The sequence below is a fragment of the Mauremys reevesii genome, linkage group 7, assembly GCF_016161935.1.
Source record: "Mauremys reevesii isolate NIE-2019 linkage group 7, ASM1616193v1, whole genome shotgun sequence".
Classification (NCBI taxonomy): domain Eukaryota; kingdom Metazoa; phylum Chordata; order Testudines; family Geoemydidae; genus Mauremys; species Mauremys reevesii.
Genome location: NC_052629.1, coordinates 39,583,186 through 39,603,746, shown reverse-complemented (window position 1 = coordinate 39,603,746; position 20,561 = coordinate 39,583,186). Strand labels below are relative to the sequence as shown.

The 20,561-nt window shown below is 42.4% G+C and overlaps 1 protein-coding gene across 7 annotated transcripts in view; it reads right to left on the bottom strand.

Annotated features, from left to right (window-relative positions):
* ASCC1 (activating signal cointegrator 1 complex subunit 1) overlaps positions 1-20,561 on the bottom strand; it is a 54,707-nt gene that overhangs the window by 28,539 nt on the left and 5,607 nt on the right. For 6 of the 7 annotated variants that reach the window (XM_039546251.1, XM_039546253.1, XM_039546247.1 and 3 more), the window contains exons 4-8: positions 19,354-19,451; positions 16,131-16,309; positions 7,216-7,352; positions 5,677-5,748; positions 2,631-2,750 (exon numbers count right to left, since the gene is read on the bottom strand). In XM_039546251.1, coding sequence (XP_039402185.1) covers positions 2,631-2,750; positions 5,677-5,748; positions 7,216-7,352; positions 16,131-16,309; positions 19,354-19,451 — 606 coding nt within the window. The remainder of the gene's footprint in view (positions 1-2,630; positions 2,751-5,676; positions 5,749-7,215; positions 7,353-16,130; positions 16,310-19,353; positions 19,452-20,561) is intronic. The other variant, XM_039546252.1, reaches the window with a different exon arrangement.

Sequence of the window (20,561 nt, the reverse complement as noted above, 5' to 3'; positions counted from 1 at the left end):
CAGCTCGTTCCTTTCCCTCAGGGCTAGCTGCCTGGCTTCCTCCATAACACTAATTTCTGCTGATAAGTCAGGTTTCCTATGTCCTCTCCTCCCAGTGCTGTATTGCACATTGTGACAGCTGTAAGAGGTGCTGCCATGACTGCAACATCCACTTTCACTGCAGCCTTAGTGTCTGTCCCCTTCTCCCGAAAACGAATACAACCCTGCCATTCTCTGGGCTTCCCCAAATTTTGGTCAAATTTCCCAGCAACCAACTGTGGCTTTATTTCCTCCCTCAGCTCAATCACACTGGGAGTTCCTGTGACTATCACAGCCCCACTTCATTCCCTCACCTCAAGCACCCAGGGCTGACACACTTCTGTGAACATACCGACTGTTCCCACCCACCCACCCACCCTTTGACTCCTGCTTTTTGACTCTCCCCTAGGCATGGTTCCTACAGCCCCTAAAGAGTGAGCCACCTTGTTACAGCCTCCCTGTAATTCTCAATTTCCTAGCTCTGAGCTTTACTCTCACCCTGTACTCAGGGCCGGATAACCTTTTGTGGGCCTGTCGCCAAACATAATTGTGGGCCTCCATTGAGGCAATGGAGCATGGTGCAGGGAGGTCAGTCCCCTGACCAAGGGGCTAGTCAGGGGCATGGCATGACGGGGGTGGCCCTGCTCTACCCAGACCAGTGCGAGGGCACTATTTACAAACTGGTAGTTGCCAGACGCAGTGGCCCTGTGATGCCAGCATGCCCCTTCCCCTTGGGGGGCGGCCCCATGCCACAGAGCCCCCTGCCCAACACCCCTTGACTCCCTATGACCAGCGCCCCTCCAGAAATGCACAGTGCCCTGCATAACACCACCCCTGCCCAGCACTCCCTTGCCCACATTCCCACCACAACTACCCAGCACCCCCCACAGACATCTTCCCTGCCCCATCACAGCCCAGCACCCCCCCCAGACTCCCCAGAGACCCACACCCCCATGCCCTGCCTCACCGCTGCACGCACTGGCCTTGCTGGGAGGTGACTGTGTCTGCTGGGCTGAGCCGGTAGCACAGCCAAGACTGGTCCCAGGGCCAGGAATGTCTCTGTCCCTTCAGGAGTGGTGCAATCAGCCAGGCCAAGGCCTGCCCCAGCTGGGCTCCCTCAAGATGCACTTGCCTGGTGGGGCCCAGCCAAGCCCCCCACACTGAGACTGGCCAGGCTTCTGCACCAGTCCCAGGTGGCTCAGCTCTGGGGAGACAGGCAGGGCCCCACAGGCCTGGAGCCAGAGGTGCACTGGGGTCCTGCTAGGGGGCAGAGAGGATCGGGGGGGTGGCGCCAGGGGGTGCAGAGGAGTCCTTGGCCAGCCAGCAGGCAGGCTGAGAGGAACAAGTGATGGGCAGGGGGAAGAGTGGGGTCTCGGGGCACAGTGCCAGTGGAGTAGGCCGTGGCCCCTTCTGAGCATAGGCCTGGCTCCACAGAGCCACTGGCACCATTGTAAACCTGGCACTGCCTATACTCCATCCCAGCTCCTACCGCAATCCGGCTTTCTTAGACATTTTAGCAGGCCCTCTTCATCTCCTTGGGGAAGGGAGTTTACAAGAATAGATCCTCTTCTCTGTCCCAAGATCCTTCTCAGCACCAACTTCCTTCCTCCTCTCCCTAACTGCTAATTGTGCTTCCTTTCCAGCTCCCCTCTTTGGCTCTCCATTGTACTGCAGTGAGGAGGAAAGCCGCTTACAAAAGAAAGGATGACAAAAGGTGATGCCTCAAGGAAATGGAAAGCTAAAGCAACATGTCTCCCTACCCCTCTCACGAGCATGGAAAGCACAGGAACTCATGCATCTCCTACCCCCTTTCAATAGGGCTCTAAGGAAAAGGATGGTACAACATGCACTTTTCAAAAATAAGGGGAAAGGCTGTCCCCAACATTACCTTACCTGCCATTACATCAGGTATTTTCTACTAATGTGATCAGCAAATGATGGTTAAAAAATACTAAAATTCAAACTGACATTGTTAGGATTCAGCATTTAACACTTATACGTATAAGGACAGTTCATACTCCGCTAAGAGGTAAAGTTTCAGGTTGCCTACAGACACAGAAAAACAATCAATCTGATTCCAGGTCACACTTGGCACGTTTTCTTCACAACCATAAGAACTGAAAACATACTTGTGTTTTAGGAATATTTTAATTTTGCAGAGTCTGTCAGTGTGATCAGATCAATACACTTCATTGGGACTTGCCTGCAGGCGGAAAGCTGGGTATTTGGGAACGAGTCATCTTGCGCGCTGTACCATCCCATGAGCATCATCTGCTCTCTGCTTATCATCGTTTCCCTTACCCAGCACAGGGGAGCATGAGCTCAGCCTTGCTTGACTCCTTATTATTCAACTATTAAAACTGCTAAAAACAAATGACATCTGTCTGCAACACTACCAACAATCAATTTAAAGACCAAACACATCACAGCTTTAACGCCACTGGGCTAGAAAGCAGTACCACCTCATCTTCTGGATTGCTAATGTGATGCTCTCCAGCACTGCCCATCAGCTCAGAGAACAATAAGTTTGCTTTCATTACATTATTTTTGCCCCCTCAGGTACTGTCTGCATACCCCTGTGGAATGAAAGATGGAGAGCACAGGGAACTCACTTGTTTGATCCATCCTTCATGTGAACTTTCGCATAAAGAACATCGATCATGGCAGGGTCATCATTCATGTATTCTATCCCTGCCACCTCCAGAGTCAGGGATTTGCCTCCAACAGTTTTGCTAAAAAACAAAAAGTTCCAAGATATTTAAAAAAAACAAAAAAACATCCATTTTGAATACAAAAGTAGGTGAATGCATGTTTTACTGTTTAAGCTACATTTACCCTCATTCAAGTTTACTAGCAGCTCCCACAACTACTACAGAAGTCAAGCAGCAATGCTTGTAAAAATGTTAGCCAGAGTCAAATCACTAATACCATTACAGGCCAAATCACTAATACAGTTTCCCTCTTTGTTATGCTGAGAGGAACGCAGCAGTTCCAAGAACATAACATCCAACTTCCATTCCAGAACCTAGCCAGTGCTGGTGAGCAGCCAGTTTCTTTCACAGCTGTGCCTGCTGTATCCAGAATGAAAGCCTTGCCCTCTGACTCTGCAGGCCCCATGCATGGACCTCCCTTCTCATGACGACAATTCAGCATGGCTCAGTTGCTAAGCGCTCACTTCTGGGACAGAAAGTAATGGACTAAAGCATCAATAGGTCTTTGATTTATATCCCATTATATTCAATCCAGTAATAAAATGGTAGGTGCTTCGTTACTAAGCCTGCTGTCATTTCAAGGATGCCTTGAACTGTGGTCTCTTCCGAATTTATATTGAAGTATTTTGGAGAGAGTAGGTGCTAACAGGGCCCTGACCAACATTCTCTCCTATAACAAGCCAGGTTCTAGAGTGTCCCTGGCTATGTGTAGATTATCGCTGAGTGCAGAATGGTGGCTCCATTTGCTTGCATGCTAACAGACATACTCAGAGGAAAAGTTTACAAAGCATTGAGAACCCTCAGAAGACGTGAAAATGCCATTGGAGAGCTGAAATGGAGACCTATATTGTACACTGGATAGCTGATGTTATAATTAAAAGAGATCAACAGACTAACTCATACTCTATCATCAACGCACAAACAGAACTCTAAGTTGGGGAAGTTTTGCATATGGACTGATGCTATTATATAATCCCCATAAGATTCATAAAAATGCCTGTTTAAGAATAATCATCATCAATTCCCTCAAAATATTAAGGTCCCACTTTGAAACTGTGTGTCAGAAACAGCTATAATTATTTTCTGAATAAAAAAAAAAGAAAGGACCTTGCTTGGAATAAACCTATAAAATTCTTCTCTTCAGTGACTGAATTTGGGACTTTTTGGGGATTGAAAGTATATTAGATATTTAAACAAAAATGGTATCCTTTTATTTACACTGCCCATGTGTTGAGAGTTCATATAGTGGAGACAACCTAAAATAGAGAAAACATATAAAGGGAGTGACCCTCTTCACTATTATATAAGGATTAATATATATTCAAGTCAGAGAACATGTTTTTAGCCACTTCAAACCATCTGGCTTTACATTTCACCCCAAAACAGCTATTCATCCATATTCTAATTATTTGAGTTTTCTTAAAGGGTTCTATACAAGGGACTAACTTCTCAGCTCTTTTCACATAAGCCCTTGCTATAGTTTAAAAACCCTGAACCCTAAAGGGAACTTAAGCCATGTGTAGACCTTGTGGCTGGTCCTCTCTACAGGGTGACCGTCACATAGAACTTTAAGAAAGAATTGTGCTTATCTTTAAAGGTATGTTTAGAGGGAGAGTTTTTTGTATTTTAAAACAATTTTTACTGTGTGAAAAGCAGCAACTGATATCTTACCATGTCAAGAACTACTACAACAGTGGTCTCCAACCTTTTTATGCCCAAGATCACTTTTTGAATTTAAGGGCAACCCAGGATCTATCTTGCCTCTTCCTCGAGACCCTGACCCTGCCCCTACCCCAAAGCCCAGCCCACTCCACCCCCCCCGCCCCCATCTCTTGTTCTCCCCCACCCTCACTTACTTTCACCGGGCTGGAGTTCGGGAGTGGGTGCGAGCTCTGGGCTGAGGCCAAGGGGTTCACCGTGTGGGAGGAGGCTCTGGGCTGAGCTTGGGGCAGGGGGTTGGGGTGCAGGAGGGGGTGAGGGGTGCAAGCTCTGGGAGGGTTGGGGTGCAGGCTTACAGAGGGGTCAGGGCTGGGGCAGGGGGTTGGGATGCAGGAGGGGGCTTGGGGTGCTGGCTCTGGGAGGGGGCTCAGAGCTAGGGCCTGGGGTGCGGCCTCCTGAGGGAGGCCCTTACAGCCTGCAGTTCCTGGTCGGCGGTGCAGCAAGGCTAAGGCAGGCTCCCTGCTTGCCACGCCCCATGCTGTTCCCGGAAGGGGCCAACGCGCCTCTGTGGCCCCTGGGAAGGAGGGCGGGGGGCATGTGGCTCTGTTTACTGCCCCTCTCTGCAGGTACTTCCCCCAAAGCTCCCATTGGCCACAGTTCCCCGTTCCCGACCAATGGGAGCTGTGGCGGTGGTGCTTGCAGGCAGGAGCAGTGCGGGGCCCCTACCCTCTCCCACCCCCCCCCGGGGTCATGGGGGCCACGGCAGGCAGGGAGCCTGCCTTAACAGCAACCCTGCTACACCAGTGGAGAGCACAATCAACTGGGAGATTCCCCAGGATCGACCAGTCAACCACTGTACTACAAAAACATTTCAATCTGCACTTTACTTATTTATCACATGCTCTAAACCATACACTAAGTAATTTTTCAACATTTATGACCTATACAAATAAAAACCAAAAACACAGAGGAACTGGCTTTTTACAAATTTTACAATAAAAATAATTAAACTTACTTGTTTCACAGAGGCTGTTCTTTTCCCTGTGAAGAGCATAACTGTGAAGGATTTTCACTGGGAAAAGCACTTGACATTGAGTGTAGTTTTTAAGTACTTTCAACATGCATTTAAAAATATTGAAAGTAAATATCATTTTGTTTGAAACAGTCTTTAGTTACTTCACAGGCAGACAGTCTATAATTTGTACTCCCCAAGCACTTATGTTCCTATGAAGTGTATCCCCTTTCCTTATGGATACATATGTGCATGCCCTCATCCCCCTTCACAAACCAGAGAAGTGGTGGGAGAGGTGGAGTATGATTTCTCTGTTGGTAAGCTCCATTCTCTCCATTGGAAAGTCTCCTAGAATATAAAGAGAGTGTCTCAAGCAGGGAGAAGTAATATAAAGAAGCTAACAAGATGCATTTATGACTTTGTACTAATCTTGTTAGCTTATCTTCAGTGCACCTGCTAGCGAAACCCCCTTTGTGATCTTCTTCTGAACTAGAATAAAGAGAGAGTGAAACATTCCAGTAAGTAAGCCTCTCTCTGCCAGCACACCACATCCCATTCCAAAAGTTAGGGAAGGAGAAGCAGGAGTGTATGCACATACAGGTAATGGGAAAACACTTCTTAAGAGTACTCATTCTAAAAAGATGTGCGAGAGTGTTATTTATCTTCATGTAGTGTACAAATCCATCATCTGCATATAGATGTAAATAAATAGAAATGAATTAAAAACAAAACTATCAACATATATTTAATTTTGGGGTATGGGATGTAATTTAAGGAATTAAAAAACTCAAATGACAGTATTTTTTCCCATGACAATCTATGAGAAAGATTCTATCAGATTTTATTTGTTTACAAGGAAGATGGTAGCCTTCATAATATAAAGACAGACCCCTCCACTGATAAGACGAATGCTGAAACTTTCATGGGTGTTTAATCATATTTAACTTTTATTCTGTATAATGCTGTAAAATCTGAAGTCTTCATTTTAAAGCAGTAATGAGAATTTTAGCTATGTGTGATTCCCATGGATGGTTCATGGCAGCTGCATGTACAATTCCTCATGCACAGCTGTCAGAAATCAAGGAATAGTCTTGTATACTAAAAAATTTTTGCAAAATTTTGGTAGAAAGAAAAAACTCTCTCAGGCGGTCTAATATTTCTGGGTTGTAGTCAGATTATCTCAGTACAACACCCATTAGACCAAGCTTTCATCTAGTTCTAAACCTCAAATATTATGGTTTTAACATGGAAATTATGACAATCTTAGTGCCATAGCAGCATTGAGCTAATATTTCAGACTGATTACTTATACAGTTCATCCTGTCTTTAAGGTTTTCTGCACAGGGCTATTTGTCTCAGGAAATGCATTTCAGCGGTATATTGGCATCTGTTCTTAGGCAGAAGGGAGGCAACGTGCCTGAGACTGTTGCAGATAAAACGCGTTAAGACGTTGAATTCCTCCTGCTCTTGTGGCCGGCAGAGGAAAAAATAATCTGTGTTCATAGTAAAATAATGGGGACTGCTGGGATATAAAGAAATAACCACTGAAGGTTTCTCGCACACAGAGAAAGTCCTCAGTTATAGAGGCAAAATACAACTATGTCCTTGTCTTTCTTCTGGGTGGTTTTCTTTGAAATGTTTCAGTATTTGACAAATTTTCAATCAATGATTCAAAACTGCTGAATTACAACAAACAGGTGAACCACTATCTCCTGCATTAGTTACCCATGTCCTAAAACTAGTTTGGTTCTTCAAAAATCTGCACTCAGTGACTATGCCCCTCCCCCTGCCCCATCATGCCTTTATTTCACTTACTCAATAAAGTCCTCTTTACTTCTCTGCAGGAGTTCACATGCCTTCTGGATCTCCTGCTCATTCAGGAGCACTAGCGTCCCAATAGTAAGATGGAGCTTTGCTGGGTTCTGGAACAGACTGCTATTGACTCCATGATCCTATTGAAAAGGTAACAAAAAAAGATATAGTGGGCAACTATATGACACAGATTATTTTAAAATTATTTCTACTTAGGTCACAGTTTCTAGCACCAAAAGTTAAAAAGCCCATCCTATTAGCCCCAAGAGAACACGAAATAATACTTACCACACCGCTGAAAAGGCACATGTATTTCCCTGGCTCAAAATAAAGTTCATTATCTGAGATGACGCCTTTAAAGTTTCTACACAAGATTCAGAGCTATATTTCAAAACTCCTCTTTAACATGTTTAAATGGTATCCTGTCTCACGTTGTCAGGGTGTTACGGCCTGGGATGAGCGCAGCTGTGCCTAGTGGTCAGAGCAAGAGTCAGGAACCAGGAGCCCAGGGTCAAAGGCTAGCTATCAGAGCCAGAGCCCAGGGTCTGAGGCGAGGCAAGGCAGGAGCAGGGCTGTGTCCAAGGTAGGAGTAGGACTGGAACAGGGTGGGAGCAAGGTTGGGAATAAGCAAGCACAGGAGCTATCGCAGCCATGGGCGAATGCTGTGAGAAGCCCATACCCTACTGCTGCTGGTGATCGTAGGAGTAGATCTGCAAATCCCACAGCCAGCCAATCAGGCAGCTCAGCCAATCAGGTGGCTCAATTTGGGCCCAGTTTTGCTGATTAGGCTGCCTAGGGTTAAATCAGTAGGCAAGCAAGCTAGTAGCAGGTCCTTACTCCTGACACAGGATTAAAACCTCACATTTCACCCAGCATTTTTCATACTTAACTTCAACATCCACAGTTTTTTTATATTTGTACTTATAGGCCAGTCCAGTGACCTGTGAGACCACAAGATCCCATGCAGGAGCTTGTTCTCAGTCATAAGTTGGCAAAGCCTGGTAGCACTTTAGAGGCAGCACTCTCAGGTCCTGGGGGAGGAAAGTGCACTTTGTGTGCTGTTAATTAATTCACTGCTGAATTAATGCCAAAATCCTGACACAGTGGTGTCAAAACCATCTGCATATTTCAACCCAATGCAGTAGCTTTTCAACAAAAGGAAATTACCTTGAGAAGCAATCTCAAAAGCGCAGGTAAGGATGGATTTCCTGTTTGAGAGTACACTTGGTTTCAATTCTCTAGCTTTTCTATATTCTGCCTGGCACCAAAATCAAACTGAAAAAGGCTCTATGCTCCCTCTGCTTTAAGACATATTTAGGATACAGTGCAAGAGATTTGTTTCTTTGGTTTTTAACTCAGGTCTGTAGCCAGAGGATATTTAGCCCATCAGTGGATGGAGTGGGAGATAGAATCTGGAGGTAGGTTGGATTGATTTCAGTTGTTGGCAACAATTCATTTTAATTTCTGTAATGCATACAGATGACAATGAACAGAATACAAATTAACACAATAAATAAGTAGCTTGCAAGAGAGAAGAACTACCCTAATCTCATGAAGCAGATGGTGAAGGGTGAAAAGATAATGCATATTGTGCTGTCTAACCTACTATTGGCCTGAGGAGCTGTCCCTTCTGCAACTTTCAAACACCAGTTGAAGGTATCTGAACATGGATTGGTGAGCACAGAGCCAGTGGTTGCACATCACCTGGGTATGCTATGTCTTCTGTACTGGGAAAAAGGAGGACCCCAATGAACAGCCCGAGATCCACGGTATCTTCCCTGTGTAGTCCCAAGGATCTCAGGCCTACCCCAGAAATCCTTGTCTCACCCTTCCAGTGTTGCAGAACCACAGATCCTAAATCTTCCATGAAAAGATGCTGTATCTGAGCTGAGTCTTCTTGAAAAACAAAAGTTTCAAAATCTGCCTCCAAATGTCATAGGACTGAGTGGCCGGAAGCTGTATACTTAGATGCAGATAGATTTTAACCCTCTTGTTCATATCCCCAGCTTATGATTTATCATTAGCAATCACTACCATACCACTGTACTTCATTGATTTTTCTTTTAAAACTGCACTCAGTAATGGCATCAATCATATCTCAGTACCAGTCTGCCAGCAGAGACAATTAACAGGAAACCGAAGCCCAGCACACATTCAGTACAAGGGTTAAGGAAAGTCAAATGGACATCAAGGGAGAAAGAGCCCACAAGATATGAGCCAAATCAATATTCACCACTATGGTGCCCTATGGACATCATCCAAATATCCAAGAAAACTTCATAGCTCAAGTGCCCACTATGTATATATAGAAGAGAGTGTGGTGTAGTGTTCAGAACAAGGGATAGGGATCCAGGAGCCCTGAGTTCTATTTCCAACACTCACGATTAATCAAACTGGACAACTCATTTAATTTGAGTGACTGTTTCTCCACCTGCAAAATGAATATAGCAGTTCCCTATGTCACAGGCATGGGCTAAAGTGAGAGGCAAGCAGAAGGAAGTGCAGCTCTCTCTCTTCCTCTTAGCCTGGTTTTGGGTAAATTCAGTACAACAGAGCTTTCCTCCTCTTGCCCAGTTTAAGGGTGTTTCATAAAATGTAGATTCACTAGGCATGGGAATCTGAAATCAGAAGAGCTAGTATATGGTTGAGGTTCCTGAGCAGCAGGTAGAGCTACATCAGCATCCAATAATGTAAGAAAAGGTGTCCTAGCTAAGAATGAATCTCCTATTTGCCTTCTCTCCTCTAAAGGAGTACCTGTCCCAAGCTTTCCATATCCCACTGGGAAGAGAGAAGAGGGGACACCTCTTCTTTGCCTTCTCTGCCCTACAGAGGGAACAGGAAAAGGGAGGAAAACCACCTCTGCTGCTTCTCCTCCTTAAAAGAGAAAGAAGGGAAGGAAGAAATACCAGTTTCCTGCCAGCTACCTCTCCCTTCCAGGGGAAGGCACATTATGCATAAAATCTATTTTGCAAGGGTTATCGTCTAAAACACAGGAATTTTCCTAAGGTGTCACATTTTGTTTTACATCAATATGGAGACTTCATCCTGGTAGAAACTGAAGTGAGGAGCATTAGGGACACGCCCGCTATGCAGTTCCACACACTGCAGACACAAGAGCATTATTTTTGTTTAGGTGACTACAGTACTGCCTGGGAATATGAACCTCTTTTAGATACATTTCTTCTTATCCTATCTCTTCCTTTTGCTGCATCCATCGCCACAAGGTGTTATAAAACCACTTCACTCAACATAAATACCTCTGATGACAAGGGAAAAAAAATAGGTGAATACCCCCTCCTATTGTGATCTACTTTGACCATTGCTCATATGGATGCCATGAGGCATAATAAAATTTGTGAAATGATTCAAGATCCTTGCACATAAGGTGCTAGGTAAGTGCAAAGTGGTAGTTGTTAACCAATTAAAAAAAAAGCCCTTCCATCTATGCCTACTGTTCCTTAAAATGCACTGGCAGCCAAACAAAAATAAAGGAAATCACTGCCTCTCTAAAAAATCCACTGCTCACGAACTTGGAATCCTGAAAGTTTCTATTTAAAATATGCCCTTTAAGTAACACTACAAAACATCACTAAGATTTTGGGATATTCCTGCCTTCAAACACTGCCCTCTACTGGACGGAAAGTCATCGTCAGACGTGCCAAAGTGTTCTCTCTCTTGTTAGCAGCTCCAGTGTATTGGGAACATAATGAGCCCTTAGGAAGGGAAGGAGAACAGATTACAGGATTGTGATTTTCCCCCAACCTGTGGAGGAAAGAAACACTTTTTTCTGAAAATAGTAGTAAGCCAATATATGAAGGTTTTATGAAATGAAACAAAACACACTGAATGCTAACTAACTTTATACACATATTTACTCCCCGAAGAGTCACATATGTTGTCCACACTGAAAAGCTATTGCAATTCTATACAGGGAACAAAATAATTGTGTTCCCAATCTAGGCCTACCACTTTTTTGCATCTATATTTAAACACACACACACACACAGCTCAACTGATGCGGAGCTGGCCTAAAAGGAAAGCAGGTCTTTCATAAAAATTGATAAAATTCTGAATTCAACTATCCTACCTTCCATGATTGTGATACAACAAAAATATGACACTCTCATTCACAAATATATATTTAGGGTAGAAGGGAAATGACTAACCATTACTACTTCCAGAGAGTGAGGGGGACAATTAACCACCCCATGGTAACTTTTAGGATCCAACTTCTTCCCCATTAAATATTTGACTCCTTCCCCACTGCTGAGGCATTCTATCCTGGATATAATTTTGATAGAATGCCAGACAAAATTTTATTTGAAGCACTCACTTTCTCTTCCCAGAGCCCAAGCACTGTGTGTCTGCAGTACTCCCTACCCATTAGATCAGGGATTGAGAGACCAAGTTCCAGAACAAAATCCTTTTTGGCAAGGTGCATGAATAAACTATTTGATACTGAGCTTCCTCCTTCCCAGTTTTATCTTTTCTGCTACCCAAGGATCTAATATTTAGATGAGAGTTTATGAGCATTTTTATTTCTTACCCCCAATTATATGCCTTTCCAATCCTGATGTATGCACCTACAAGGAATGAGCAGGGTAATTCACAATTCCTCAGAACAACCTAAGGAATCACAGATGCACTAGAAACTGGAGTGCAGGATGAAAAGCCTGCCCCTCTCTCCCTCTCACTCTCTCACACACACACCTACCTTTTCACTCTAGGATACCTTCCTTTCATCCCATGTAATTATCTACATTCGATATTTATAGACTGCCAAACACCATAGTAATTGTATTTTCCCTCCCACATTACAGCTGCAGCCTGCTATACATAAAGGCAGCACTTGCAAAGATTGAAAGAACCATATAAGATTTTTCTTGGCAATGCTGCTCCATAACCAGCCATTGAAGGATGGTGGAGACTGCAATGCATACTTCCTTTTCCACCCCCAGGATCAGTTATAAACATCTCAGTCCTCCCCTCTCCTTTATGGTCCATGATGCAAGCCTCTCAAGATCACCCAGAAACCTGTCTCCCATACCTCAATAGTACCATCCCCCTAGTCAGAGACAGATAGCATACATTTAAATATTGGCCCTAGTATTCTATTTTGCCACTTCACTGTCTGGCTGCCTAACCAACATAAGTGGCTTTGATAATGCTTAAGATTTTTGACATTTTAATGCAACTGTGAACTTACAAAACCTCGTGAAGCCAAAAAAGTAATACAAAATATATACTGACATGCAAGACTGCATCATTACAAAATATAGATGAATGGTTCTCATGGTAATAATTTTAGAGAGGAAAGAATCCTGCACAAATGCTCAACAACCAGAAGAAATGCTAACTTACACACCTGGATTTTTCCTTATTTACTATCATTAGTAAGCTTCTTTTGAGTACTGGAGTCATTAACTGACTCTGCACTGTTTTGAATCTGCAGCAGGAACAAAGATACACAGTTTCTATACCTAAAATCTATTCAAGTTTCTCTAAGCATCCTGAGAAATCCCCTATTACTGTATTGTGGACAGCTCCATAAGCTCTCTTCTGGCACTGTGAAGCACAGTTTTGAATTACCAGTTTTCATTACTGATGTGCTTTCTAGCAGACCCTGCTGTGCGATACAGTGGCATTACTGGCTGTGGAATGATTGAAAGACATATGGAGTTGCAATATATTCTGTGTATCTATGAACACTCATGAAACACTCAAAGGAAGAAGGCTGAAAAGTTAAAGCACCACAATCCCCAAATCTCACATACATAAAACATAAATCTTTGCCAGTGACTAAATTCAATATAGAAAAGTTAAAAATAATAAAAATTGAGGATCTGAATCCTGATAAAGGGAGTGGCAAAAAAATATTTTTAGACCTGAAGCCAAAATGTCAAGTAAGCTATTTACAAGAGTCTGAAGGGGTAATGCTGAGAGAAAAAAATCAGTATTTCTATTCACTGATGGAACAGGAGCAACATTAGTAGAGAAAGAAATGGAGGAGGAGGAGGAGGAAAGAGAGAGAACTTATTTTAAGGATTTTATAATCTTTAACAAAACATACAGAGGTATTGAAAAGTGATACTGCAAAACAATTTCTAGTTTAAAGAGTATAGTTTATCATCAAATTTTTGGCATACTTAAAATTATCAAGAAAGACGTGTGCAATATACATTAAATTAATCCAAATACATTCACTAAGGAAGTCAAGTAAAACACCAATCCCCACCATTTTAGGAAAGCCCTAAAAATGCGTAAAATTTCTACCTGTTGATTATGCAGTTAACGAACATATCTCACTGATAAGTTTTATACATTCTCAGCTACATCATCCATACTACTGATGAGGGCTTTTATTTCTGGGTGCCTGGTCTGAATGCAACCTGAGTCTGTAGTGACCAAAAGCCATAACTAATTGACAGACAATGAAATAAGTTATGTATTTGTATTACCATGGTGTTTAAAAGCGCTAATCCTGGACCAGGACCGCCATTGCACTAGGTACCATGCAAACAGATGGTGCCTGCCTCAAAGGGCATACAATCTTAGCATAGGACAAGAGACAACAGATCGGGGAATATAAGCAAACAATAAGGCAACACGAGAGAAAGCACAAAGATGCTTGTTTTAAAATTTAACTAGTGGGAAATGAAAGCTAGTGTCAAGAGGTGAGAAATAAAATTTCATTAGCAAATGAGCAATGATAGGTAGGGTTGGGGTAGGCACTGAAGGGCCTTGAAAGCAAAGACAAGTGGCTTATGTGTTTGATGTAATAGAGAACAGGGAGCCAAGGCGAAGAAAATGATCTTTGCAGCAGCATTCTGAATGGATACAAGAGGGGCAAAATTGCATTTGTCAAGGACAGAGAAAAGGATGTTGCAGTAACTGAGATGCGAGATGATGTGTAGATGAAAAGCAGGCATTTTAGAGATGTTACACAGAAAGAAATGGCATGATTCAGACATATCCTGGATGTGAGGACAGAGGTCTGAGTTGAAAATTATATCCAGGTCACACAGGCCTGAGTGACAGGAAAGAAGGTGGTGTTGTCAACAGTGATCAATAAAGGAAGGGGCGGGGGGAAATTAAGAGCTTTGTTTTAGCTATATTAAACTTGAGCTAATGGCTAAACATCCACAAAAAGATGTCAGAAAGACAGGCAGAGATTTTATATTGGACAAAAAGAGACAAGTCTGGAGAAGAGATAGATATGTGAGCCATCAGGATAGACATAGTAGCTGAACTTTTGTTTGTGAATGAGATAACCCAGAGATAAGGTGTAAAGGAAAAAGAAACAATAATCCTCCAAAGGACACGCTGAAGGAGCAAATAGCAATGAAGAAATCCCCTATTGCCAGGCAAGGACAGAGTCACAGAAGCCAAGGAGGATGAGATTTCAAGACGACGACGACGGTTGACTTTGTAAAAGGTGGCTGACAGGTCAAGGAGGAGGAGAATGGAGTACTGCTTCTCAGCTTTAACTATGAAGAGGTCAAGACTTTGATGAAAACAGTTCCAGTGATATGCAAGAGGTGGAAGGCAGCCTGGAGAGGATTTTGAAGGAACTGGAGAAGAGGAACTCCAGACAGCTAACAGTGATCTTGGTATATATGGTGCTTACGGCACAAAACTGGCAAGAAGAGCTCTGCTTAGAATGTGCCCATGACATGAAGGCCATCTCTTTCCATAACAGCTTGTTCCACTGGAAAAACGGAACTGTAAACCAACAGAGGAAGCCAGGCCAAGATCATGGTACTCACTGCTAGATAAAATGAGCACTAATCTTGCTGCATTGAGATGAATGCAAAACCTACCTCTCTGTCTAGGCTTCCTTCTATGGCACTCTTACACCAACATTCCTGATCTTCTATATTCAGTTTTAAAAAATTAAGCCTGCCTCTTGCTCACAAAAGAGTTATCGTTCTTATTCTTCGGAAGTGCTTGGGTACTATGATGAGCACCAATATCAGACCCTAGATAAATGAAATGACTGTCACATGCACACAATCTAGCACTCTCATTGTCAGCCTCAGCAAAGAAGCCAATGAATGAATGGGCATGAACACCCAATTAGCCCCTCCTTCCTAAAAGGTAAACCTTCCATCTTAGTGTTGACATACATCAGCGGATGGCAGCGTAACACTGCTCTCTCTTCTGAACCTGTTCTGAGAAGACTCCATGGCTATCAAGTTGCAATGGAATTTAGTGCTGGTGAAAGCTAACAAATTAATTTTTTTTTTTTAAAGAAGGATTATACAGCATTCACTGAATTCTGTTCTCAATTCTGTGCCTAATTATTTCCTGCTGCTATCAGTTTAAGATTTGAAAACAAGCAAGAGGTAATATCAGCACAGTCTTGGTGGATGAAAGAAAATGTTGTGAAGTGATAATGTTTGCACTGTGTCAAATGCTACCAAGTCATTTCTGGCTAAGTTAAGGTAACGATTCCCACATTTGTTCAATGTCGGGGCCAAAGGGACAGTGAAAAAGCAGCAGCAAGCTTATTAAAACCCCTTGTCACATGCTGGATATTTATAGTAGAAACCACGTAAAATGCAGCCAAAGGTTACGTACATTAATGGTTTTCAAATTTTAAAAACCAAAACTTTTGAATGGCAGTTTCCTTCACATTTGTGGAAAATATTTTACTATCAATTTATTACAAAAATAATTCCATGTTCCAAAAGCCTCCATTAGAGTGCTCTCAGCATCTTCAATATAACTAGTTTTCATTGTCTACTTTTAAGGCCTCAATTTATTACTGTACTTATGCATTCCACAAACACAAGTGACATTTTCTCCCCTATCAGAATATATTTTAATTTGCCTTTAATGTTAATAAAATAAAACAGCATCTTGGGGAAGAGCATCCATTTTTATGTCAGTTACTTCCAAGTATCATGGTTCCCTACCTTGGAGCATTTCTCCAATACTTCCTCCTTAAACTGTAGAAATTTTTCCTGAATCGCAGGCTGGTTGAGAGCAAAGGACAGGAAGTGTGTGAATGGCTGCTTCTTGCGGAAACTCTCAGCAAGAACATCGATCCGTGTTCGGGCTGAAATGACACCACTACGCTGTTGTCCAGTAATCACTAAAAGCAAATAAAATAACACTAATTTTAGCTATATGAAATCCACACAAGATTAGTGACATTTTGCTATGATGTCCACAAGAGCTAAGAACTAATTAAAAAGATACTGATTTTCCACTGTACTTATTAATGCATTTAACAATCCAGATTCTTCTAGGATATTGACAAGTTAAGTAAGAATATAAATTAAATTCTAGAAGACTCAGGACAGAAGACAATCAAACAGAACTCCAATACTAATTTAATTCACTATAGTCAATATTATTATTAAGCATTTATATTGCAGTAGCACCTAGAGGCCTCAAGTAGTTTGGGCACACTGTGCCAGACACTGTAAGAAAGTCATTACCCCAAATTGCGTACAAGCTAAAAAAATAAACTTAGATCCTATTGGATAGTTATTTATCTATAGTACTATTAGCCTTGTTTATCTGAATCACTATTTCCCTTTCTTATTTGATATATAGCAGTATTAACGACTGAGAAATGTATGGTTTCAGAGTAGCAGCCGTGTTAGTCTGTATCCGCAAAAAGAACAGGAGTACTTGTGGCACCTTAGAGACTAGGGTGCCACAAGTACTCCTGTTCTTTTTGAGAAATGTATGGGGCTGCAATATTCTTTTTTAATTACCTGGTAGCACTGTATCTTCATAGCCTCATTCCAGGTCTTAAAGGAGGAAAGGTAGAAAAATAAAATATTCTAAACCCCTTCAACATAGCCAGAGAAGTCTTGCTAGACTACTGATTTTCCTTCAATGCCTTACATTTTTGCTCCTCTTTAAAATTAGGATGTCGTCATTCAAAAAGTTGCTTCTCCTCCTCAGCCGCCTAAAGAAAATTAGTCCCTAAAGCGTTTATAGAGCTGTGATGCCAAACAAAGTGACAAGATTCTCTCAGTTCAGTTGCTCTTGAAATGTCTGCATAACTGTCTCAAGTTTTCAGGTAGGCAACCCCTTATTTGGAGTTAAACATTTGCATGACCCCCTTACATTTACTACAAAAGAAAGAGTAAAAGATGTATCCATAACAATGGTAATACTACACCATTTGTGTGTGCTTTGAGAGGCTAACAGAGAATATGTGACCTTGAAAGAAAAGGCTTGTGGAGACTGGGGATTGCTTTAAATTAATTTTTCAAGGCCTCACAATCCTCCTAATTGCCTTTCACGACCCCCAGAAGGTCACAATCCACTGATTCTGAACGGTATTGACAGGCAGGAAATTTTAAAGACTACGGGTAGTGATCAATGGCTCCATGTCTAGTTGGCAGCCAGTATCAAGTGGAGTGCCCCAAGGGTCCGTCCTGGGGCCGGTTTTGTTCAATATCTTCATTAATGATCTAGAGGATGGTGTGGACTGCACCCTCAGCAAGTTTGCAGATGAAATTAAACTGGGAGGAGTGGTAGATACGCTGGAAGGTAGGGATAGGATACAGAGGGACCTAGACAAATTAGAGGATTGGGCCAAAAGAAATCTGATGAGGTTCAACAAGGACAAGTGCAGAGTCCTGCACTTAGGACGGAAGAATCCCATGCACTGCTACAGACTAGTGACTGAATGACTAGGCAGCACTTCTGCAGAAAAGGACCTAGGGGTTACAGTGGACGAGAAGCTGAATATGAGTCAACAGTGTGCCCTTGTTGCCAGGAAGGCTAACGGCATTTTGGACTGTATAAGTAGGGGCATTGCCAGCAGATCGAGGGATGTGATCGTTCCCCTCTATTTGACATTGGTGAGGCCTCATCTGTAGTACTGTGTCCAGTTTTGGGCCCCACACTACAAGAAGGATGTGGAAAAATTGGAAACAGTTCAGCGGAGGGCAACAAAAATTATTAGGGGGCTGAAGCACATGACTTATGAGGAGAGGCTGAGGGGACTGGGGTTGTTTAGTCTGCAGAAGAGAAGAATGAGGGGGGATTTGATAGCTGCTTTCAACTACCTGAAAGGGGGTTCCAAAAACAATGGATCTAGACTGTTCTCAGTGGTATCAGATGACAGAACAAGGAGTAATGGTCTCAAGTTGCAGTGGGGGAGGTTTAGGTTGGATAGTAGGAAATACTTTTTCACTAGGAGGATGGTGAAGCACTGGAATGGGTTACCTAGGGAGATGGTGGAATCTCCTTCCTTAGAGGTTTTTAAGGTCAAGCTTGACAAAGCCCTGTCTGGGATGATTTAGTTGGGGATTGGTCCTGCTTTGAGCAGGGGGTTGGACTAGATGACCTCCTGAGGTCCCTTCCAACCCTGATATTCTATGATTCTATGAAAGACTTTTTTTTTTTGGACATTTATGTATATAATTACTGGGACATGTGACACTAATATTATCATAATGCCCATAACATGCTGTAGTGTGTGTCTGCTTCAGACATTCCATTCCTTTTGTAAAAGCCACAAAGTACAGTATATTATGGGCATTATGATGCTCTTTGTTATTATAAAACTAAGTGTAATAGGAGCATACAATACAAACCCACTCATTTTCATTGTGAAGTTCTAGTAACAAGAACAAAAGATGCAAGTGTTATTAGAATACCTCTTTTTTTAAAAAAGACAGCTTTATAATGACCTATGGTGCATTTAAAGAAAGTTTATTCCACATGTACATACATGTTGAGAGAAGATGCCTTGCTATGTATGTACAACTCCCCATTAATACTGCTGTTAATAGAAAAATCATTATTCAAGAACTTACGCCCTAAATCCTGCAGAAACTTGCACATACGCCTAACTTTAGGCTACTGCTAGGTTTGACTTCAGTGGAGCTACCTGGAGGCTTAAAGTAATGAATATGCTTGTGTTAGGAGGATTAGGGTCTTAAACAACACTTTTCATCTACAGATATTACAGTACTTTACAAAGGTAAAACAGAGAAAACAAGGTAAAAAGAAAAGTTAAGTGACTTGCACAAGGTCACAGAGTCGGTGATGTGTCAGAGCTGAGACTAGAAGAGCAGTCTCCTGATTCTCAGTCCTGTGCACAAAACACACACCAAAGGTGGAGTGGACAAAAGAGCATTCATTCATCTTGTGCACATTAAAGCTCACCAATTTGTCCTTCCATTCCAGGCTTGGGAATGCTGATAGAAGTTCGAGTCTCTGTTTCCAGTCTCTTCCTGGTTTCTCCTTTTTTTCCAATGATATACCTATAGACATACAAATGCTATACTGTCATGTACAAAATGTCACTATTTTATTTTTCTAGGCAGGGTTTGGTTGCTTTATTCTTTTCTTTCTTGCGGGGTAAAAGGGGGAGGATTCCCCCAGGGGAGTCCATATCTCTGAAACTACCATATCTTTCAGCCACCAAAGAGAACATATAGCAGAGACCTAGAAAATGTGTAGCAAAGGAACACAATTCAGCACAGTCATTTTAACCATCCATACATACTGAAATAAAAAAATTGTGTATATAATTGTAATATAATCATTCTTTAAAAATTGGCAAATATTACTAGACAAAGCTGTCATATCAGCTAGATACTTCCAAGCATATTTCTATACTTCTAGCTGGGGTGCAGTTCCCAAGTTGCGGAGCATATCTGCACTAACTCTGAGCAAGCTAGTGGACTAAAAATGGAGTGCAGCCACAGCAGTGTGAACCCCTCCTGTTCACACTATTGTGCCTAAACTCCATTTTGAGGTTGCTAGCTCTAATCAAGCTAGTATAGGGACATCTCCTCCAGCTGGGAATCACACCTCCAGTTCAAAGTACAGACATACCCTAAGTGAACATTAAATTACACCTCTACCCCGATATAACGTTATCTTCGGGAGCCAAAAAATCTTACTGTGTTATAGGTGAAACCATGTTATATCAAACTTGCTTTGATCTGCCAGAGTGCGCAGCCCCCGCCCCCCCGGGAGCACTGCTTTACCACGTTATATCCGAATTCATGTTATATCGGGTCGCGTTATATCAGGGTAGAGGTGTATTTCACTTCAAATATTCAATTAGCAAAACACTGCAATCTTGAGTGTGCCTTCTCACAAAGTGTTCACAGCTTCCCCTGCCTTGGCTGCTTACCTCAGTCTCTCCCCACATTCTTCCATCTTCCTGGCTTGCTTTCATGTCCTGAAGAGCAGATGCCCAAAAAACTGCTATCAGCAAGAAAGCACAAGATGCAGTTGCCACCATGATGAGAGCTAAGTGCCAAATGTGAAACAGGTACATTGGAAAGGGATTCACATCCCTTTCCCCCACACAAATACAGAGCTCTCCACAAAATGGAAATTATTTGAGAAGTCTGGATTCT